Source organism: Amphiura filiformis, chromosome 4 (assembly GCF_039555335.1).
Source record: "Amphiura filiformis chromosome 4, Afil_fr2py, whole genome shotgun sequence".
Classification (NCBI taxonomy): Eukaryota; Metazoa; Echinodermata; class Ophiuroidea; order Amphilepidida; family Amphiuridae; genus Amphiura; species Amphiura filiformis.
The window spans coordinates 50,013,403-50,038,272 of NC_092631.1; the positions used below are offsets into that span (position 1 = coordinate 50,013,403).

At 35.9% G+C, this 24,870-nt stretch overlaps 1 protein-coding gene and 1 long non-coding RNA gene across 2 annotated transcripts in view; one reads left to right on the forward strand and one right to left on the reverse strand.

The window, feature by feature from the left end:
- Positions 1-3,272: 3,272 nt before the first annotated feature.
- LOC140151019 (uncharacterized) lies at positions 3,273-10,580 on the reverse strand. Its single transcript, XR_011858882.1, has 3 exons — positions 10,359-10,580; positions 4,282-6,065; positions 3,273-3,507 (listed from the first exon to the last, which is right to left on the reverse strand). It is a non-coding gene; the product is annotated as an uncharacterized lncRNA (long non-coding RNA).
- A 2,657-nt stretch (positions 10,581-13,237) lies between these two features.
- LOC140151020 (WD repeat-containing protein 75-like) overlaps positions 13,238-24,870 on the forward strand; it is a 36,135-nt gene continuing 24,502 nt past the window's right edge. Inside the window, exons 1-7 of the mRNA XM_072173210.1 lie at positions 13,238-13,356; positions 19,218-19,347; positions 20,547-20,612; positions 22,074-22,161; positions 22,801-23,029; positions 23,471-23,655; positions 24,648-24,803. Coding sequence (XP_072029311.1) covers positions 13,265-13,356; positions 19,218-19,347; positions 20,547-20,612; positions 22,074-22,161; positions 22,801-23,029; positions 23,471-23,655; positions 24,648-24,803 — 946 coding nt within the window. The 5' untranslated portion in view covers positions 13,238-13,264. The remainder of the gene's footprint in view (positions 13,357-19,217; positions 19,348-20,546; positions 20,613-22,073; positions 22,162-22,800; positions 23,030-23,470; positions 23,656-24,647; positions 24,804-24,870) is intronic.

Here is a 24,870-nt window from a genome sequence, read left to right on the forward strand (position 1 = left end):
CACAATAAATACTGTCCAAACGTTCATACCCCACCCCTTAAGGCCCGGAATAGGTCTCACAGAATAGGAAAAACTTTTGTGGCAAAAATGCAACTTGCTCAAAAAGAGTTAAGGTCATACATGGGATCAAATTTCAAAATTGCTCTGATCTTGTTATAAAGTATTTCTCTGATCATAACGATTCAGAAAGGTATGGTTTGACCTATCCGAGATAAAAAAAAAAAAAAGGCCAAAAGTCGCAATTTAGCTACACAGCTGTCAAAACCTTAAAATTCTCCGAATTTCATTAGCAAATGGTATCTAATTGTATGATTTTAATACCAATTCAAATAAAGAATTGTTTGTACCATCTAGGATGTCTCCTTACATAGGTACCCAGATGAAAGGGTAAGACCTTTTCACATGTTTGCCAAAACGCGTGTTAGGAAAGTTTTTTGGTATATTTTGATGTTTCATGTATTTTGGGTCGCTATCTGCTGAAGATGATTCAGACATTTAGCATTTTTATCGGCTAAAATATTAACACCCTGTCGTTTCCTAAATCTTCATTTCTTTCTGCTATACAAGTCGCCTTTTTACCTAGCCGGGACACCGGCTAGGTCTTGTGATGCTATCGGATCTTTCTTCTTTCTTCTTTCTTCTGGCAACAAATTTCAAAATGCTTCTTCTCCTACATGTTACATCCTACAATGACGTCACTTGCACATATGCATCGGCTATATCCAGTGCCTATAAATTATTCACAGAATTTGGGTCAAAGGTCATTAAGGGGTCATTTCCGGTATAAAACCAAATATCTTCAAAGTGCTTCTTCTCCTACATGTTACATCCTACAATGACGTCACTTGCACAAATGCATCAGCTATATCCAGTGCCTATAAATTATTCACAGAATTTGGGTCAAAGGTCATTAAGGGGGTCATTTCCGGTCTGAAAGCTAAAAATATTCAAAAAATCACTGTCTTTACAAATTACATAGCAGAGTGTTGTCATTAGCACACATGCATTGCTACCAACCAGGGTCTTTGGGGTGTCTACAGTTTTGGGGTCAAAGGTCATTAAGGGGTCGCTTCCGGTCAAAAACCAAAAATCATCAAATATGTTCATTTTTTTTTTTATCTCAAAACGTAACCAGACCAGAGTTGCATAAACTTCATATATGCATTAGTGTTACCCGATGTGAGCATGGTATTTTTATTTTTTTGGTCAAAGGTCATTTAGACGTCATTTCCGGTTTAAAGCTAAATAACTTCAAGAATTTTTATCTCCAAAACTAAGCATAGCAGATTTTTTTTATTTAAACTGTAACAATGCATTTTCGTGGTGTATATTAGGTTTTTTTGTATTGGGGTCAAAGGTCATTAAGGAGGTCAAAACGTCAAATTTGCAAAAAAATGTTTAAAATTACGGAAAGTAGCTATATCTCAGCCTATGGAAGACGGATAAAGCCCCTACATGCTAGAGTGATGCACCATTAATGGTATGAGATGTCCATAAACTTGAAGACTGGCATTTCCGGCTCCGGCTAGGTCCAGATCTGTAACCAGATCTAGTATTGTTATGTCTTCTGGTATATATTGATGGTTCGTGATTTTTTGCTATCTACTGAAGATAGCAGTTGCGGTGGACCTATAATTTTGATCAGCTGCCGTCATTTTACCTTTTTTTGTATAGCTTATAAATAAAGTCTGCACAAAAAGTAACTCAGCTGTTATATATACGCCTATAGATTCAGAACTAATACTTGTTTTCACAATATTTCAACATAAAAAGAAGGATGATATATTTGAGCGCATTTTGATACCCCATTTGTCAAATTTTGTTCAATATTGACAATACAGTAGTGTTTTGAAAGAAAAATACCCCAATTTAAAAGTTGCAGTTATTTGTATTGATTTGAAGTAAGCGCGAAGATAATGGCGGGCTTTACGTGTTTACAGTGCTGGCATTATAACCATTGATCGCTGTAAACTGCACCTTTTAAATTCGGGTATATGTAAAAGCACTACTGTGTTGTTAATATTGAACGCCATTTGACGAATGGGGTATCAAAATGCGTGTAAATAAATCATCCTTCTCTCTATGTTGAAATATTGCGAAAACTATTATCTGTTGTGAATCTATAGGCGTATTTGTAACAGCTGAGTTACTTTTTGTGCAGACTTTAGTTTACTTTTATGAACTTGCAACCAGCAAGAATGCAAGTTAAGACTTTTGGTATATTTTGATGTTTCACGTTTTTCGCTATCTACTGAAGATAACATTTGGGGCCTATAATATACATAGAAAACAATTCATACAATTAGCAGGAAGACTTTTTGATACATTAGATGTTTCGTGTTTCTTTTCGCTATCTACTGAAGATAGCACGTGTCCTGCATCTCCATCTAGACTACCCAGAGTTTTTCGGAACTAGAGATAGATGCCGTGGCGTCTGGCCCTGAAGGGGCTATACCCGGCTACTCTGTAAGATAGTATAGACCCGTGACATCACGCAGACGTCACGGGTCTATTAGATCTGTCGCTTAAATGCACTTTTTTGGCCCAGATCTATGCTGTTTCGTATATTTATCCGAGTTTCCAACCCTTTTGAAACCATTCTGAGGCATTCCGTGCGCTACAATGTCAAAATTCTGGCGACATCTTAGATATCTTGGGCATCTCAGAGCATTACCTGGTTTTTCCATATGAAAGTAATTAAGGTGTTCCATCAAAGCTTTCCATAGATATTTAAGCGTAAGCGTTGCGTCTAGCAAACACACAAATGTTCTTAAATCGTGTATTAAATATAACATTAACATCCGGTTATATAAAGATCGTGGATACGTTTTTAAAACGTTATTGTAAAATATTTTGGGAAACTGTTAAATAACATTCTGCTAGAATGTTTTGAAATTTCTAGAAATTTTTAAAAACATTTGTTATACCCCTTTATATAACCTGTTATTTAAACTTTTCTGTAAAACGTCGTGTGTTTGCTGCATAGACAAGTCACCTTTTCCATTTTTTTCTCTCTATTTCAGTCCTATTACGTCCCAGATTTTTTCACTTCAGAATTGTTTATTAATTGCTTTTATTTTTGCATTTTTTATAACTCATCATTAAGTATGACTATTTTTTAAACGCGCGCTCAGTTATATAATATATATTAATATAACGTACATCGGGCTAGTCGTTTTGTCATGATTGAATATTTTTATGTTTTATATAAAATACTAGCTGCAAACACTGGTTTACTAGCAAAAAATAAATTGATTGAAATAAACAAAATATCGTCTTACACAACTTTTAATAATATTCTGTCACACTATTCCTGTACCTGAACTGCCTACGAATGGTCAAAATTAACCAAAGATTGAAAATGTACTATTTAGTATTTACATGTCAAATCAAAGTTGTTCACGCATTAGGATTATCGACTACAGAATGGAGGAAACTTTCTGAACAAGACTTTAAGGGCGAATTTCTCGACGGGTGGCTTAGCAGTTGGCTTGTCTAGCCTCACGGCTTAAGGGGGTTCGAAATGATGTTTCTGGAAAACAGAAACTGAATTTAGAACCATTTGAATAGATTGAATAAGTTAAGCTAAATACACTGAGCAAAATAGTTTTTGTTTGAAGGAAATCGGACATACGGTTGTCAAGATATACATGTTTTAGTTTCTTTGTATTCTATTGTTTTTGCCAATATATTGATGAAGTTAATGAGGAAAATTGGCATAATGTGCTCATGAATATTCATGTTTGCCAATATTATACCAATATCTTATGAATAAACCTTCATACTACTTTATTTTATATGATTTTGACATGAAACTTTGCCAATGTGTTTCTATGGCCTAAAACATTAACATGTGATTTTCCCGCCCATCTAATTTGCATATTTGCATAATTAATTAGCATTATACTTAAAGCTAATTAATTATGCAAATTAGATGGGCGGGAAAATCACATGTTAAAGGTTTAGGTCATAGAGACACATTGGCAAAGTTTCAGGTCAAAATTCTTAAAGGAAAAGTAGTATGAAGGTTTATTCATAAAATATTGGGAAAATATTGGCAAAAATTAATATTTATGAGCACATTTTGCCAATTTTCCTCTCTAACTTCATCAATATATTGGCAAAAACAATAGAATACAAAGAATCTTTCAACAGCAATATCTCAAAAACCGTTTGTCCGATTTGGCTCAAATTTTGGAATTAAGATTATTTTGCATATCTCTCTGCAACAAGTCTATTTTAATCTCAATCAGAGCAACTTGATTTTGCCTTTCGTACCACCTTAAGAGGTCGTAACGATGCCTGCTCGTTGATAATTCTTGTATAATCATACTGCCCACGATCGACCCCATGCAGACATATTTCAGAATAAAACCAAAGTATTACATGTAAATGTATGATATTTTATTGTATGGAACAATTCCTATACATACATGTAGAAAACCTGGGAACTGATACAAAGCTATACAGATGTATATGGACAGTATTCAAATTATCCCTGTAATACACAGGCTGTATCAAAGTGACTGTTCTTCATCTGCGCTCCCCCTGTTTTAGTGTTTTTGAAATGAGTACCTGTCCCAAATGCACCATTGGATCAATTTGAAATAACCAGATTGTTAAATAAAAGTACAAAGAATCAAGTTTGGTCATATCAGGTGGATCCAATGGTGTGTTTGGAAAAGGCAGGCTTTTCAAAAACACACACACAAAAACCAAAAAACTAACGGATGGTGAACAATAATTTTGATACAGCCTGTAGAACAATGATAAGATGCATGTTTTACATAATGCTATTAGATATTAGTAGTAAATTAAATTTTTGGAAGGTTGTGATCTTTGGGAAATGTTTTTCCTAGCAAAATTCCAAGAAATTGACTGGAATCATAGACACACAGATTCTAAAAAGAATGCTGGAATTCAATCATTACACTTTCAGTTAAGAAAGCCTTGTGGCTCTTGAGATTTGAGATGAGTCAACATTGTAAAATGGTATTCTGTTAAATTTGCATAATAAGAATCACGCAATGATATAAATCTTCTCCACTAGACCTTTTTTTAGAAGGCAAAAACAATAGTCATTTTGTCTCAAAGTTGTCCCTGTGTTCGTTTTGCTGTGAACCTTAATTGTCAATTTAGTTATTTCCCCCATTTTTTAAAAACAAAATAGCAGTAAAACATTTGCTGAAAGAATTGTGGGGGAAACCCCATATTCTGCATTGGATTATAAAACCTTTGCAAGCTATCAGACATTCTTTTTTTGCCTTACACGTAGAATGTACTTTCCATCTCACTCCCTGATTACAGCATGTATTGATTCATAGTTGGTGCTTATAATTACTTAAATGCTGGCAGCTAACACTAAATCACTCCAACCTGATATGGCCATGGAAATAGCATGAAGTGAGGAGGACTCCCATTCGATAGGAGCAGCTTTAACACATTTTCAAGACCAGACATTCTTGATGATGAGAGAATTTACTTGAGTATTAAACTTACAATGAGGAGGGCAAGGTTTATTTGCATGCACCAAGGGTGTGCAAATTTACACCAAAATCAAGACTGAGAATAGAGTTCTTTTGCATAAAGTTGCACTGATCCTGAACACTGAAATTAAATATAAAAATTATATTATACATTGTACAGTCATGTAAGTACAGTTCATGATCTTCCTGAAGGCATCATTATTGTTGTATCAGCAGGCTTGAATCAGAAACTGTAGCAATAGCACACATTTCACAGCAAAACACCATCAGGTTTTCTGTACATCATCTGATCATCAATGAAATTAAAGTCAACATGTTCACAAGTCTGAAAGAACGCATAACTTCAGAGGTTGGTGCCGGGGTTGGTGTTATCTACTGTTGCAATGCTGGTTGTTCATCCGACGCAATTGAAAGTAGCAAAAGTGCTGTTAACTCCAAAAGATGTACTTTGTGGTAGAGGTGATAAATTACTGGTTTTGTAAAAAAAAGTTCTTGTCCAAGTTTTGGCATATCCTTAGGCCCATAGTAAGCTGGCTAAACTTAGTGGTGGCATTCCTGGTTCTGTTCCCTTTTTGAAACCTGCATAATTATGAAAAAATAAAAATGAAACAAATTTGTTTAATAATATTAAATATTACATTATTGCAAAAAGTCACACAGTACACAGGATTCATATCACAATATGATATGTGGAGTGGTATTTTGTAATATGATTTGCAATTGGGAAGGAATATTTAATAGGACTTAAATCTACTAACTTCATAAGATGTAACGAATGCATGCAATCTTGCCAGTCTTGACCTTCAAGTATAATTTGGTTCACCTCAATTTGGTAGTGACGTATGTGCGTATTTTGCTCGCTGCAATATTGAATCGGGTGCGTAAAGTTTTAGCCCCAAAAGTGCAAATTTGTTCACGCTTTGCGCAAAATTAATCCGTTTTTGTACCATATTTCAACAGTTTACATGTAGCTTCAAAATGGCAAATCACAATGAATGGAATGCCACGCATTGACAACATATTTATAATAAGCATTGGAAATTTTCTTTGTTTTTTGACTCAAAGGGGACATGATTGACAGTGAAGCCTAACATTTTGTGGAAAAGTAATATACTATTTTTAACCAGGGGTACATTTCAACTCAACTTTACGGAGTTTCGCAAGTCTCGAAATTGTTCGTAACTTACGATGAGTCGTAAGTTCCATTTCACTAAAACGAACGGTACCCTTTGTAAGTAGTACTATGGATTTATTACAGGGACCCTTCGAGCTTCCTAAAGTTACGAGTAGTATTGGGTATTCATAACTTTACGAATGGTTACTTGAGTTACAAAGAGTTAAAGTGAAATGGACCAAAGATCCGAAGTCGGCAATAATGTATGAATGAAACTTCAGGAGATTAACATGATAAGGCAAAAAGTGAGGAGAAAAAACAATTAAAAAAAACCATAATAATAAGAAAATGGATAAAAGGTTCATGAATAACTTGCAACCAAGTATTCAAGAGACCCGGAGATTCAACAGTGTAAGTACTGGGCAAGTTAGTAACATTTGGCACTACTGGCAATGACTGGTACTGGTGGTAACTCAATAGTAGACCATGAGACGGAGTGCCAGTGGATCAGATTGGGTCACATATCAATCATATGCAAATAATAGATAGATCTATTTCTTTTGGAATTGTAACAATTGTTACAATATGGTAATTTTCACGGTAAAGGGTGTAACTTTGATCCGTAGTGGTCTAATAAAGCTACAGATTTCCACAATTTTTGGCCACATTTAAGTCATCTAGTTAGCAGCTACCTTGGGTAGCATAATCATCTTTGGGAGTTACTGCGTTCAGTTTTGGCAGGCTAAAATGTCCATAAATATGGCCTTTTTGATGTACCGGTACTAAAAAAATAGTACGGTAACATTTTTGTAAAGTCCTGTGTTTTCTTCAGTTAGTTCATGGATAATTTTTCTTATGCTGAAAGTGTAGCCATTTGCTCAGTAAAAACTGCCACATTAGTTTTAATTGTGAACAGCCCTGTATTTTTGAGAACCAGACTTCAATATTTGTCGTTTCGGAGGCTTCATTTCCGTTAACAATTGTTAACAAACTTTGTGGGTATAGCTTTGGTTCATAATTCTTTGTTATTTCTTCATTTCTTCTTGATTCATAACAGTTGATTACCGTACTTAACTTGAAATAGGTAACAAAAATTAGCCAATTTGCAAGCTTTTTAATTTTTTATAAAATCTTGACTTCATAGAGGCGATTTTCTGTTAACTCTTTTGAAGCCTCCGAAACAAACTGTTCAGCTAGCTTGTGCAAATATAAATAAAAGAGCTCATCCAATCAATTTATCAAAATGTAGCAAAATAGATCCTCAAGTCACTTGTTTTTAAACAGTGGAGATATATACATCACCGTTTGAAAATGGGACCCAATACAAACTTTCCGTTAACACTTGAAGCCTCCGAAACAAATGAAGCCTCCGAAACAACACTAAGATTAATTATCATCTTTGCACATCTAAATTGGCGTGTTTCATACTGTACTACAATAGTACTCTATGTGGCGCACGATCGAGGCTCAGGACTGCTCTACAGTCTTTCCTGTCGGTAACATTTTTTATCTTCCGGTCAGAATTTAGACTCCGTCACAGCACCTGTAATGAGCGTTTGAACAGCTGTGAACTATGCATTGATATAGTGATCTCGATTTCTAAAGAATTTATTCACGACCACGTTTGAATCACGCTGCATTCAGCGGTCATTGCCGCTGCATGTAGCGTGATCGCTTCATCGAGCGGTGCCTCTTGATCGAGCGTGTGGCCCCGACTGCATTGTATGTAACTGACACTTGATGAAAAACACTTTCAGAGCAGTGATGCCAACGCCGCGCCTTAGGCGCACAATTGGGCTACTTGGCGATCACTTGCCGCTACTCAAAAAAGCATGCCGCTACTTGTCTAAAATTGGGCTACTTTTGCCAGTCTCAGGCATGGCACTAATTTGATGTATTTTCCTTTCAATTTAGCCGATTTATAAAGGTTTTGAGTCTTTGAAGCTCCAAATTGAAATTACAATAGGTTTTGTGACCATTTATTGATCGGTCAGTAACTTCCCAGTATAAAGTACCGGAAGTTTCAAAGTCAAGTGCTTTTCCGCCCAATAGGGTGTTTTATGCGTTCTAAATTGGGTAAATCCGCCCAAATATCCGGTATTGGGCGCTTTTTGGAAGCTTAAAAATTGGGCTACTTGAGAATCCTTTACCGCGGCCTGGCGAGTCAATGCGCCGCTTTACACTGAAAAGTTTTGGCAACACTGTTTCAGAGTTTCTTGTACTTCATGACTTTGTAAACACGTCCATGTGATCAATGTATGACTACATTGACATTGTATGTCGATTGTCGATCAATACGCAGGGTTGCCAAACCCGCGATTTGGGCGCCCAATTGGGCGATTTTCAACTTCCGTCCCGCGACAAAGAAAGTGCTCCCGCGATTTCGCGACAGTTGGGCTACTTTGAAAATCTCACGGGCCCCGCGAAATTTATTAAATGTTGGGCGATTTGTGACAAAGCCGACTTCAAAACTTATTTTTGATCATGATTGCCAATTCTTTCAATGGTCATTAACAAAAGCACCAAACAACTAATTCAATAAGTAAAAGTTACAAAACACTCTGTGGTCAGTGTGCTTCCCATGACAATGGGACGCACAGGGAGGGGGGGGGGGCTGGTTAGGGCCTAATCGCATCACATGTTGTTGCTAAAGACCACTTGAGCTGGAGGATTATCCTTAGAATATTCCCATCTAAATACTCACAAGTGGTTTAAGACGACTTAAGTAGCTTCTTAGTGTCAGCGGGGTGCCAAGTTTCTACTTCAACATAAGTTGTTTTTTTCGTTGGCGGTTCTTTTGAAATAAAAATGTGTAAACACCAACCGCACATTTCTTTTGAAAGGACATGACCAAAAGTACCGGCCGTTTTGAATTTGATTAAAAATAGTACATGCTAATGTAGTTATCACTCAGCTGAAGGCAAATTTTTGTAGGCCTATCCCCCTATATTGCAATGAATGGCATGTCTATAAAAAATACGTGTTTGTTTTCCTGGCATTTTTTTAAAATAATTATTTTGTTTGTTTGTTTATAATTTGTTTCAGCATTTCCCAAAAATTAAAAAGATAGTGCAGAACCCCGTCAAAAGTCAACATTTTATTTTCCTTGCAGTTTATTTTTTTCTTACATTTTTGAAAATGTTTGTTAGTTTTTCATTATTTCAATTTGCAGTTTAAACATTTTTTTAAAAAATTTTGTTAGTTTATAATTTATTTCAATATTTCCACAAAAATTCACAAATAAATTTTCCTTACAGTAGGCCTAGGCCTATAACAACAAAAAAAAAAATCAGTTTTTGTTAATCTTTTTAATAATTTATTTCAGCATTAAAAAGATAGAAAGATAGGTGTAGAACCCCCCTGAGCCGTCTTTTTTTTTTCCTTTTTTTAAAAAACTTTTTTCATTTTTTGTTAGTTTTTTATAATTTATTTCAGCTTTTCCCAAAAATTCCAAAATAAAGGGGGTATAGAACCCCCTCCAATCGACTTTAAATTTTTCTTCAGCTTTTTTTAAATTTTTATTATTTTTTTTCAGTTTTTTCAGTTTTTGTTGTTTTTTTAGAATTTATTTCAGCATTTTCAAAAATTTCAAAATAAAACGGGGGTGTAGAACCCCCTAAATCGACTTATAAAATTTGGGCGATTTTTTGGCTATTTGGGCGACATTTCACGGCTAATACCCGCGACTTGGGCTAAAAAGTTTTGGCAACAAAAAAAAACCAGTGTACGTGCATGATAATTTTAATTGATAAGCTTACCTAGGTACAAAAGGAATGGAACAAATCCAAAATGAACTGATAGTTTGGCAATATTTGCCACGTTCATTATTCTCTGCTTGGTCTCTGGTCTCAATTTCACCATGGTGAATTAAATTGTGTTGTAAATGCACCTTTATAAAGTATAAAAAGGTGAGAATCCGAATTCTTGTGGAGCAAAAATGCCGCACGTCTTTTAAATGAACTTTGACCTCAGTTGCAAAAGCAGGAGTACTTATATTCTAGATTATGTTCTGCTTATGAATATTAATAGAACGTGATGTCACCTTATTTAAATATCGTTTTTTTACGCAGTGCTCGGGGTAGACTTGCTTCAAATCCTTGGGGTGTCCTTTATAGTGAATGAAAAGTAGGCCTACAAGAAAAAGTTTATGGTACAAATTTTGCCATTTTGAAGCTAAACTGTTGAAATATTGTGCAAAAATGGAATAAATTCGCGCAAAGTGCAAAAAATTTGCAATTTTAGGGCCGAAATATGAGGTTTGTATTTGGTCAGAAACCCACATACAGGCGTCAACATTGGGGGGATGATTGTATGGTCCATTCCCCCTGGCAAAATATTGGGAGGATTTATCCCCCCATCCCCCGGGATCTAAGCCTATGGTTTGTTGGCACACTTGCGGTGCAAGCGCGAAAATGCAATATGTCACTACCACGTACTGAACTTGAGGTGAACCAAATTAGCTCAAATTATAGGTAGGCCTATGCTTCCTCCCTAGCTCATGAGCTAGCCAGCGCCCAGGCACGTCTGACACTACTAGGCCTACCACTGATTAAACATGAGCCCGATGATGGCATGAATCAGAGAAAAAGTAATAAAGTCTATATCTGATGTAGACTATATGCCATAGTCTATTTTTGATAAATAAAAGCATGTTGTTAATGTTAATCATGATGAAAGCATTCAGTTGAACTCGAAATTATACTGATATTTATTACATCAAAATATATACTATGAAAAAGTTTATATAATTATATTAGTGACAGTAAAAGTAAAGTGTACGTAGGCTTATATTAGGTCCCTATATTGAATGCAACATAAATTATCATAATGTCATAATTGTATTGGCACTTCACTGAACAATCTGCAAGTTTATTAATCGCGAAATTCCAGGTTAAAAATAGACTATGGACTTCCAATTTTAAACGGGATTTTGAGTGGCAAAGTCCCTGACACTCACACTGTCAATCACACTTGTTTATCAATCAAATTTAACCGCAAGCAAATACAATACGCGCTCATGCACTTAGTGACGCGTTCATGCAATTACACAACACAATGGCGGCAGACTTGTGTACCATGTAGTTATTAATGGTAATGATAGGTACCCGGAGGATTTTAGTAGGCCAGATTTCCGACAATCTCATCCATAGAAGCTCATAGACAGCCGTGTTAAGCATCTCTGACCGCAATCCAATGTCAGTAGTCCACTTGGGGAGCTAACAAACAGAGGGTGTAGGGTGACTAAAAAGATCAGATGTGAAAATCTATCACTTGTGCACACATTAATTAAATCATGAGTTTTAAGCTCAAATACAATACCCAGAGTATATGCAGAATGGGCAAGTGGACTACGGCACTTGGGGAGCTAACAAACAGAGGGTGTAGGGTGACTAAAAGATCAGATGTGAAAATCTATCAATTGTGCACACATTAATTAAATCAGAGTTTTAAGCTCAAATACAATACCCAGAGTATATGCAGAATGGGCAAGTGGACTACGGGGTAGTCTATATCTGATGCTGAGAGTCAATTTCTTGACTCCGTGAATTCATATTTTCTCTCACAACTCAATTTTATTCCATCTCGTGAAAATTGTGACAATATTCTTGATCTGATATTTACAAATGTTCCTGATAAGTTTTCTGATATATCAATTTCTAGTGAATTTTTTCAAACAGATCACAAACTTTTACAATTCTGTATTGCTACCAAGGTTGAACGTATCAAACAAGTTCCTAGACATGTTTACAAGTTCCTAGACATGTTTATAATTTTAAAAATTTTGGAGAGGGTAGATTTGGTTTTTAATAACAGGAAAAATCATATTAAAAATAGCACGCTCCATGATCTTGCCACATATACAAATAAATAAATAAATAAAGGGGAAGCCTAACTCGGGGTGGGCACAGCTCACTCAGTCAGGGAGCTTCAGGGGCTGTGTAATAATTATGAGCCCCCCGGGGGGGGTAAAATTTTCAAATGGCTCGCCGAAATTCGCTTGCCCCCCCCCCCCTCGGCCCCTCCAAAAATCTTTGCCCCCTTTGAACATGCCAAATTTTTGGGATCCCAATTTGCAAGCATGGTCTAGATGTATGTTGCGAGCGCAGCGAGCAGGAAAATTTGCATATTTTTAGAGCGGCATAGTTCCGTGAGTTTTGGAATTTTTTGCTCATTTTGTGTAACAATTCAGTCCTGCCAAATTAATGCAACCTATGAGTTTTATTTTTTTTTCTTATTATGAATTGAATGTTTAGGCCTATGCAGTACTCTCTAAATTCCAGGGACTTATTAAAATGACGAAACTTTGAAAGACTTAAAATTCAAATGGATTTAAATAACTAATAAAGATTTGAATTTTAAGTCTTTCAAAAGTTTTGTCTCATAGAGAGTAGGCTCAGTGAGCATGTCTAGTGGTTGCAAATGTGACAATTTGATTGAGGTAGGCCTAAAGGCTATTTGTATAATAATACCACGTAGGGCCCAAGACATGGGCAATGACAAAAGTGCATCGCTTCCATTCTTTAGTAATATTCGTCAGCCCCCTGGACTTGGCCCCTGTCAGACCAATCCTAAACCAAGAACCATGCATATGACGTCGGTTCATGAATAATTCATGTTTATTTACGGAACGGGAATATAAGGACGCACAAGGACGCTCTAAAAAATGGCGACCTCCACAGAACTCGTGGGCCGCGTGGTAGTCAGAGGAGGAGCAAGTCTAGTTAAAAGACGACCTGTCTTTTCTGCCGATTCGAAGTAAGTGTACACATTAAATAGGTTTGAGGTATCCACTGTGGTACACAATTTACATTAGGTTATGTTGGAAGGCGAAGATTTGGGACTCATTCGGTTGGTTGTCAAAATTCGGAAACCTTTTCAACTTCTTGTGTGTGCTTGTTGTTGTCCTAGGTATCCCAGGCAAACCTTAGTTAAGGGGGTACTACACCCCTGTGGTAAATTTGTGACTATTTTTGCATTTTTCTCAAAAATAATTACACACTGGTAACAAAAGTTATGTATATTATATTGGGGCAAGGGGGGGGGGCAAGGTCAGGAATCAATTACTACACTGAAATTTATGTCAGTGTCTCAAGAAAAGCGGTTCAGTATATAGGAAACGAGGTACATCCTAGTGGTACCGGTACCTTATTTCTTATCATAAATAACAAACCGCCTGTCTTGGGTCACTGAAATTCCAGTGTAGTAATTGGATTCCTTGACCTTGGCCTTGCCCCTAAGTATAATATTACCCTGAGGCTGAGTAAAGATAGTCACTACTTGCGCTGAGCATCAAATTGGTCACTTATCGCTCACTGTTCAAAATGTGACATCTACACCAATTACAGTCCCCGAAACTGTCTACTTTTTAGCCGACCTCAATTCCGAAACATTTAGTGATAGTTAAAAATGCGATCCCCAACCCTTTGGTTACCTTTGGACGAATTTTTTTCAAATCTCCGCTGAATCTCCGTGTCTGAAATTCCCGGTACAAACATCGAAAATGTCGCAAAATCTCAGTTCCGTGATGATACTATATCCGCATCGCTGTTTTCATACATGAATATGCATATCTCTGAACCATATAAAAAAAAAAACGTGGCATTGATTTCAACCAATCCGATCCACCATTTAATAAGCAGCTTGATACTGACGTCATATCTGAGGTAAACTGAACTCGACTCGTGCGTTCTTTTGGTTCACATAAATCGAACAAAATTTTCAATAAGGCCCTTTGCACTTGATTATTAGTTTCCTGTTTACCGCCCGCGTCCAAAATTGAAAATCTCAAAATAATTAATTATTTAATTTTTATTTCTAATTTTCTCCTTTAAAATAACTTTCAACTACTTCTACTTGCCATTTTCTGACTTTAATAATATCAACAATAATAATGAATAAACAAGGAGTACAACTCCACCTTCACTTATTTATAAAATCAAATATTGTTGCGAAATAATTAAATGCCCGCTCTAGTCAAAACGAGTCACTTTCGCTTGTAATAGTTCAAATTAAATAAAGAAAATAAAAGATAATTAATAATTAATAATTAAAAGTCACCTCGTCCCTTTTTCAAAATCTTAAACAGGAAACTAATAATCAAGTGCGAAGGGCCTAACGGGTAATAGTATGATTTCAATTTTTTATTAATGAAGTTACTTGTAGTTTTGAGGAATGACAAAGTTGTTTTTGGAAACTTAGATGTTTTGTTTCAACTGATGATGTAGGATCGCAAGGTGAGTGAATTCGTGAAGAGATTTGCTTGTTTGAGTGATAGTAGGATACGGGATGTAGGCTAGTCCTCTGTGTTTGACCGGCTCCGACGTCTCAATTCACGGCGTCTCAATTCGTACCTGCTTATCAGACAGCAATACTGCGTATTGCTGTATGGAACCAGATATACTATAATATTATACATAACTTTTGTTACCACTGTGTTACTGGGTATTAGTTTTTGAGAAAAATGCAAAAATAGACACTAATTTATCGAGGGGTGTAGTACCCCCTTACAGGCTTCCCGTTAGTGTGCGTCATTGCGTCCAGACGCGTATTTTACAAATTTGGACGCAAATTCACATGGCTAAATCAAGTATTTTGCGTCCATGTGGACGCAGACAAAACTTCGAAATTTAATCATTAATTGATGATAAAAATAAGACATTTTTATTCTTTTATATTTTTAAGATAATAAAAGCCCCAAAATTTTGACCCACCTGCTTAGAATTGTAGTAAATTCTGCAATATTTGTAAATGCAACGTCAGGAAATCGTGCACATTTTGCAAGCTTTCCGTACGATAGATGTTTGATGGGAAAGTCCCCATTGATGCTTTGTTTACAAAGCTTGCTAGAGTGATGACGTGCGGCTACCGTCCAGTTGCTGTTTATTTAATTATTTATCACAAGCTGACAATATTCAGTTTTTAATGTTTTAAGTTTATTTTCTCATAAATAATCTATGTTTCCTTTATTAGTATTATTGTTACGATGAATAAAAGCAATTTTAAAGACAAAATCCAAATGATAATCTTTTTTTTTTTTATTTGTGGTAGCACGTGTTTTAGCTTTTATATCATCAACAACACGTTTTAAAATTAAAGAAACCCGGAAGTAAAAGTACGAAAATTTGTGAATGTTTTTGCAGCTGTTTCTGACCACGTTTCCGACCAAAACTGACACAGAAATGAGAAAAAATTATCATAGCGACTGGAGATGGAATATCATGGCGAAAATGCACTTTTATTTTATTTTAACAATCAACATTTGATGAAGTGTACACCGGGTAATGCGAATGCGTGTGTTAGCAACAAGGGCTGCCGTTCTGACCATGAAATTCCGCGGCGTTTCCCAGTATGATTGATCGTGAATTTCAGATGGACGCACAAAAATATGTCTGGACGCAAGTTTTTTCAACCTTGTCAGCAAACTTGCGTCACACATGACGCACATTTTTAAATCCTTAACGGGAACCCTGCCCCCTTAACACATTTGCTAGTCAGCGAAATTCGCCGAGACCGGGGCCCAAACACAATGCATATTTACATAGAAATTTGAATTTTTTTCGAGAACAGGTTGGTGAAGGAAACCTACATAAATATGTTTTCTATACTTCACTTGACCCAAATATATGATTTTTTATGGTGATGAGACACTCGCACATGGAGTTTTAGAGGGATTTTGATAGCAGTTAAAAAAGCTGCCATCGCCATGAGACTAAGATCTAGAAACACCCCTAAAAGCTAAATGCTGTTTTGGGGAATTTTGCTAGCAGAATCTTTTTGATGAAAGTCAATCTTTGAGTTTGACAAGATGTAACTTTGTTACGGAAAGTGCTATGACAAAAATGTTTTCAGTTTTGGCTTTCTTCACTCAAGCGCTTTAATTTGATGTAAAATGATGTGGTTTGATGGCAAATTTGAATTCACCTAGCATACCTAGTTGTCCCCTTGTAAAGCTTATAGCACGAAACATCATCATGGCCCTACACTGGATTTCAAAGAAGAACGGCAGTACCTTGCTCAGATTGACGCGAGTGCCCTGGTAATGAGTGACATACGCGGAGCTTTTGGGCGCCGATCTGCGCCGACCAACCAGTGCCAACGATTTAACACACAGTGAAATTGGCCAATCAGAAATCTTATTTTTGATCTGTTGCTATCCAATGAACATCTCTGTAATGAAAACCAAAGTTTGGGTCCTATTTAAAATTGTATCATGGATGGTATACAGTATGTAATTAAATGCGCAGTGTTCTAGCCACGCCAGTCGGAGATATCCGGCAAAAGAATCATCCAGACTGGCACTAAGCTTAAATATATTGCCATATTATTGGTCATGGACCGGCAAAAAAAATCTTTGAAATCACAGAAAATGCCTAAGTTACAACCAAGATGTTGTGTTTTTTTACCTGAGAGAACAGTAAGAGATGAATTCGTCCGTGTAGGGAGATTAAGAGATGAATTCGTCTGCAGTGTACATGTAGCTGTGACCTGTGTGTAAGGAGAGAGAACAGCCACAGACAAATTCATCTCTTAATCTCCCTACATGGACAAATTCATCTCTTAATCTCCCTCCTTACACACACTCAGCTGCTAAAATTAGCCTGCACTAAAATAAGCAAGTTGGTCGCATGTCATGAGTTGGGTACAATTTCCATTACATGGTCAAAAATGACAAAAAATGTATTTTTTGATATGTTGTATATATTGAAAACCTCTAATAATTAACACCATTTTTAACCTTATCACATGCTTAATTTATGAGATAATGCTTAATTACTAATTAATTAATACACAGGTGTCTATGTAAATCTCAATTTTCAAATGGGTTTTTCTCAAATCGGACCTCAATTTTAAAAATGACTGTAAATATTTTATTTTATGCAAGAATGTCATCAGATTTGGAGGATATGGTGTCAATACATTAATGCTTCAAATGAACTATTTGAAATAATTGTACGTATGTTAATTACATTGTGAAGGTCAATGACCTTTTTACAAGTAATTAGCGAGACGGTTATTCTATTATTAAGGAAATGAATATCAAGAAGAGAAATGTACATTAGCATGTTGCTAAAAATACTGAAATTCAACTAGGATTTCATTGAAAATGAAAAAAATGGAACATATAACCATTTAAGGTGGTACTACACCCCTTGATAAATTTGTGACTATTTTTGCATTTCTCTCAAAAAATAATAACACATTGGTAACAAAAGTTATGTAAATTATAGGGGTATTAGGAATCAAGTTACTACACTGGAATTTCATTGACTCAAGATAAGCGGTATACTTTATTTATGATAAAAGAGGTACCGCTAGAATGTACCTCATTTTTTAACTTATATAATGAACCCCTTGTCTTGAATCACTGAAAGTATATTGGATTCCTTGCCCCAATATACATAACTTTTGTTACCAGTGTGTACACAAAATGTAGTAATTTTGAAGTTACTTTTTGAGAAAAATGCAAAATTAGTCACAAAATTTATCAGGGGTGTAGTACCACCTTAAGTAGTCAGTAATTGTTTTAGTTGTACAAATTCAACATTCAAAGCTGTCAATACATCATACCCTCACTAGATTTGAAAAAGTAACCAGTAGTGTTGACATGCTGACATGTTAATTTTCACATAGGCCCTATTGCACACTCCCGCATCCGCCTGCTCCACATCCGCCTGCTCCTCCACCCCTGGCATTTTTCATTTCAACTGATGTGATTTTTTTACTGAATAATGTATAATTATATGCTTCAGCAGATTGAAAGAATATAAAATTAGGCTTAAAATGAGGTATCAACCACTGCTGTAGGACATGGGGTTACGGAAAGCCAATCAAATTTGTAACGCAATTTTCAGAAAAGTGTAATCCCTCCACCCTTTTTGCATACCCAACTTATGACATGCGACCAGTTCGATAATTCAGAACAGAGTGCATTGTGGGTAAAAGTCTGTCGGGATATCACAGCCAGGCCTCACACAGTATTTCAATGGTGACGAACTTTGCACTTTTAAAAAAACCTTTTAAATTTTTTTTCCCAGTTGTTGGGTCTGATTGTCCCCATAGAACTTTTATATAACAAACAAAGATAGTTAGAACCTACCTTGGAAGTACCAACGTTGTAAATGACAAATAAAATCACAGGAATTTCCAATCAGTCAAAGTCCATTCCCACAGCCGTCTATGGAAGGATTGTGTTATTATATCCCCCAAGACTGTCCTAGAATATTACCCACAATGCACTCTGTTCTGAATTATCGAATTAGCTTATTGTGCTGGCTATAACTCTGTAAATGCATCACAAGTCGTGACTTACAAGTCTGCCGGCTTAATATGAGCACTGCTGTTCATTTTTATTTTGTGCGGTACATACATACGTAATTACGTACAAAAGTTTACTGAGCCACCAACAGTCAAGTATAAATATCACAATAATATCAGCTATATCAAATCATGCAATATTTGAACATGTGTCACATTTTCAAGATTGGATTTGAAGGGGTACACAAAGTGTGTGAAGGCACATGTGTATACGTCTACCTATGTGTGACTTGTGCATTAAAGAAAACCCTGATACTGTACATAAAATCATTCTATATCGTTAAATTTATTTTGAATTTCAGGTACATTTTTGTGTGTTCTGGTGAAGTAATCAGAGTATTCAGCGTTGCCAGTGGTGAGTTTGTTACAGAGCTTTGGGGACATCGAAATGAAGTCACTGCTGTCAGGGTCAATCCTCTCATCCAATTACAGGTATGTCATCAAATGGTTTAGGGTTACACAATGACATAGATAAACGTAGATCACTGACCTCAAGCTTGTTGCCGTTTCATTGAAAATCACACACATGAACAACCCATTACGAAATGAAGAGACCTAACAAAAACTGCACCAAATACTATAATGGTAACTGAATTTACTTAATTATCATGTATGGATAAATGAATTTAAATGAATTACATATTTTGAGCGCATTCAACTTTTACTGTGTGCTATTGTTTATTATAAAATTGCTGAATAATAAAGGCAAGCACACTCCTAAATCTAGTTCATTATCTCGTTGCCAGATCATCTCTACTACTTTTGTGAATGAAACCAACTTTGTCGCAAAAGTAGTACTGGATGATCGGGCAACACTGACGACTTTAGTAAGATTTTGTGCTACTTTTGGAACCGTGTTTTATTTCATAGCGGGCAATTTAGGGTTTGGTTTATAACAAATCTGCAACAAGCAACCATGAGCAGACGACTCATCGGTTCGGCGAACAGTGCGCACTATCCTTATTTACCTCCATGTGGTTAAAGGATATACATATTTCAACATAAAGTAATTTTGTGATCACAGGCTGAAAAAATGTTTTTTTCCCTGCAAGCAATCCAGAATTTCCCTCCAGTTTTACCAAATTTCCTCCAGTATGACATATTTCCTTATGTATTTCTTTATTTTTTTTTTGGTCAATAACCAAACATTTCCTGGCAATGAGCTTCCCGTATTGCCCACTTTTTCCTGCTGTGTTTGTGATGTTATGTGATCAAGAAATACACTACGATATTGGGAAGTGTATGAATTTCATCAAATGTCCATGTTAATTTCAGATGGTTTGTCCATGTAATAGGTAACAAGAATGTAAGTGGCATCATTAATTTTAAATTAACAGAAAAAGTTGATGTGACAAATGATGCATTATCAGAAGAATGGGATATAGACTAATTTCATTTTAAATCATCAGCTAAATGGTAAAATAGATAGAAAAAGTCTGGGTGATTTTAAAAGATGCAATTCACCATAGTAGATCCAGGTTACCAGCACACTTCAAAAATAGTTATACCGATGCTACTGAGATACATGTAAATCGGAATCATTTTACTTCAACACAAGAGATTCTATATTGTATAGCGCCTTCAGTATCGCTCATTTATGTTGATTTCAATTTTACTTGTTTACTTTTCAGCTCTTTAGTAGTTCCCTTGATGGTACAATCAACCTGTGGGATTATGCAGATGGGATACTCCTGAAAGTAAGTTAACAAATTTAATTTATCATTGTGGGTCTTCTGGGTGCATTCTTTGCCATGTCTGCATCCAGTACATGGATAGTGTATATATTGTATCTTTCCCATTTAATTTCAGCAACTTTGAGCTTATCCAGTTGAAATCCATACACCCCCATTGAAGACATCACCTTAAAATCTCCCACACAGGAAGTGTTATATTTCAAATGAGGTTACCTGAATGGCTAACTCCATTTGAAATCTATGCTCCTTGTATGGATTTCAACTGGAATTATCCATTATGACTAAGTGGCACATTGTGTTCATTCAATTATAGCAACTTTGAAAATATAATTATTCAAGGTTACTGCTTAATTTGACAATTGTAACATAGATGTGCTGCTTTGAAATGATTTCAGTTCAAATACTCTGTGAAATAAGGATATCATGTACAGAAGATGGGGTACCGTAATGAAATCTGTAATCTGGTTAAATGTATACTATAATATAGGGTCCACAACTTATAAGTTCCCCCCAGATACTTTTTAAAATAAATCGAAAAATATTTGACAACATGCAAACGGGTCAACAGGTTTGGGTAGCCGTATTTGTTTTACACATATGGACCAAATTATAGTGTCACACGTCATTGCGTTCAGTCACAATGGTTCATTATGTAAAAAAAGAGACCGTTTTAGGCAATGTTAAAAGTTGCATGTGAGTCCATAGGAGTCAGCTCTCAAAGTCAGCCTCTTTTCTTACACAATAAACCATTGTGACTGAACGCAATGATGTGTGACGCTATAAATTGGTCCGCATGTGTAAAACAAATAGGGCTATGCATATCTTTTTACGTTTTTACATTTCGTAAATTATTTTTTGACTTTTTCTAAAAAGTATTAGGGGGGAACTTATAAGTTGTGGACTGTATAGATTCCATTACAAATTTACATTGGAGCATTGCGAAAAGGTTAAAGAACATGGAACTCGACCATTGTCCGAAATAGGTAACAGAATTTCATTTCATTTCATTTTATTTAGGATTCAAACCAATAAAAAACACAGAAAAGAATACATTTAAAAGCACACTTACTTCCACTGTGGTCCTTGATGAGCCTAAGACTTAAAGGTACAAGAATAAAGAAATATTTGGATTGCACTTTACATATGATATTACACACATCAAGGTGGTAGGTACCACACCCCCTGACAAATCCTGTGACCAGTTTCGCACTCCTCCCAAGAAACAACCACACACCGGCAACAAAAGCCATGCACACTACAGGGGCAAGGAACCCAATCTCCCCAACGAAAACCCAGCGACTCAAGACCAGCGGCCCATTTCATATGTCAAGAAAAAGAGGTACATTCTAGTGGTACCTCCCTTCCTCTTCAAATGATAATAGCTTATAAAAATATTTGTTTGTATACTCCAAATGAATGTGGAACATATTATAAGTGTGTATTATCTTTATCATTTGTTGATAGACATTTACACTTGGGCTTCCATTATTTGGACTACTAGTGCATGCAGATTTGAAGAACAAACTTTATGTACAGATTCCTCAGGACTCGGGTAAGAATTCATCACATTATTATTATTCTAAGTGTACAAAGTTGAGCTAAACCTTTAAGAGATCTTTTTAAAGGTTGGTGTCTGATTGACAGCTTCATCCTCAGATGCACTACCAGCCTCATGATCATTTGGTGCACGTGCAAAATAAAATGTGCATCCCATCTGAACAAAAAAATCTTTGTTAATCGCAAATTTATCAAAAAATGGGCAGTGGGAAAACGTTGATTAGGTAAATTGTATTGGGCAAACTTGCCATTAATTGTGGGATAGGCTTTTTCGACAGGAATTCATAACAATTAGTGGGTTTTTTAGCGTGTTCGCCGTCGGACAAGTTTATAAACTTGTCCGACGGCGAACCCTCTAAAAAAACACACTACTTGCCATTAATGTTCAGCAATTCATGTGTCTATTAAAAGTAGACCCTTGAAATATATTTTCAATACGTTAAAATGTAGCCGCCAGAAGATCAGTAAAGCCTGAAGATTCCAGAATGATTTTGATATTTTATAGCTACTCTAGTATAATTTGATTGGATAGGGGCTTAAGTGTAGTAAATCAATCGTAAGATCAATTGATAACATTCACAAACCTATTAATGTAGTAGAATTAGCAGGATTTATTACAATTGTTCATTTTCAGGTAAAGAAGATGATGAGTTTTTAGGCAAGCTTGCCATTGTGCATCTTCCCAGCAGGCAGTCTTCATCAAGAGCGGTTCCTGTTCAGGCATCCCCAGTCATTAACAAGATTAAAGTTGGCGACAGAGGGACAGCGATTGGTGCAGGAGGGGAATATGTAGCGGCAATACATGGAAGCAAACTGAAGGTGGTGTTTACTGCTAATGAGGAGGAGAATGCAGAATCAGTATAGTAAGACATTGATCCACACTTTAAATGGGGGAGGGAACTTCTTTCTTTCAGCCTACAGCCTTATGTAGCATTGTGGAAAAACTACCATATTGGGCTGGCACCCATGGGAACCAAAATAATAAAAGAATATTTTAGTTGAAAACTATTGCGTAGCATTTTCAGATTGCAAGTGGTACACTGGTGTACATTGAAAGAACTGCTGTAACCTCAACATTTGAAAGTAGAATTTTGGTATGGGATACCATACCAGCTATAAAATGTGCCCTGAATAATGTAAAACATACATAAACACGTTGTTCTTTAAAGAAAAAAAGCAACAGAGCCTGGATGCTTACTTTTTTCTGAGCATAGATTTTCACAACATTGCTCAGTGTCATTACATAAATTTATTAACAAACTTTTTTCAATTATTTCCTGTTTTTCAATCCATTCCATTCACAGTCTGTCAGAAAACAGGTCGTCAATACTCACCTGTGTGGCTTGCCATCCTACAGACTACGCCATAGCAACGGGAAATGCCAACGGTCACGTCACGCTGTGGCGTAACTTCAATAAATCTAAGCCAGTATTGTCAAGTGAACATTGGCATTCCTTGCGAGTGGAAGATGTGGGCTTCTCACCTGAAGGTTAGTGTGTGTTGGGGTTATGTGGTGTCACATAAAACATAATGACACACCCAAATATGCTACATGATAATTTCCTAAATACTTTTCTGGCCAAAGCTATACATGACTCGGCTTTTGTTCCTGAGAAAAGATTCTTGAGTTAATTCAATAGTTTTCAATATGTAATTTTTTTATGCAACTGCAGCAAAATGAAGCATTTGTAGTGTGTAATTTATAACAAATTGTAAAGGTCAAATTAAGGGGGTACTACACCCCTGGCCAATTTTGTGCCTATTTTTGCATTTTCTCAAACATTATAGCACATTGGTGACAAGTAAGATATGTATATTATAGGGGCAAGGACTACAACTACTCAAAGCAAGTAGTTATTGATTTATTGATTAAATATTAGTTGTAGTCCTTGCCCCTATAATATACATATCTTTACTTGTCCCCAATGCGCAATAATTTTTGAGAAAAATGCAAAAATAGGCACAAAATTGGGCAGGGGTGTAGTACCCCCTTAATATATAGTTGGTATACCTTCCTCGAGTCAGTAAAGTAAACTTAAATTATGAAATTTTCTCAAACATTTTTGCAGGAATCTGTTATGCTAGTTGGATTCCTTGCTTTCTTTCCTTCTCTTCTGAAAATGCATACTTTTGTGTACTTCTCATCATTACATTTAGAGATACAATAAAAAAACAATATCTGAATTACTAACTTTGCAGACTATAGCTGATGTTTGACTTGTTTTGTTTAATTCTATCACTCTCAGGTCTAGATACAATGGCCTGTGAAAGAATGTTGATTGATTATATTTACGCTATGTGGGGGAATTGGGGAAAAAATGGAACAATTTCTTTTAATCTCCCCTTCCGCCTCCCCAGTATTAATATTGATCAGTCTTTTTTAACAAAATTTAATTGCAAAGACTTACGGGCTGGGCTCAAAGGGAAACTTAAACTAAATTTAAATATATTGACACTATTTGTATCCCAATTTGTTTGCAGGTTCCTATCTGTACAGTGTAGGTCATGAGTGTACTCTGGTCCAATGGCAGTACAACTCCAAACACAGGGATTTCATTCCACGCTTAGGTGCACCAATCAGTCATGTGAGTTGTTCCCATGACAACCAGTATAAGGCATTGTGTCTGACAAGTAATGGTAAGTATTTAGGGTTTGAATTCTTGACAAGATTTTTATCAAGAAACCATGAAATCTATGATTTGAT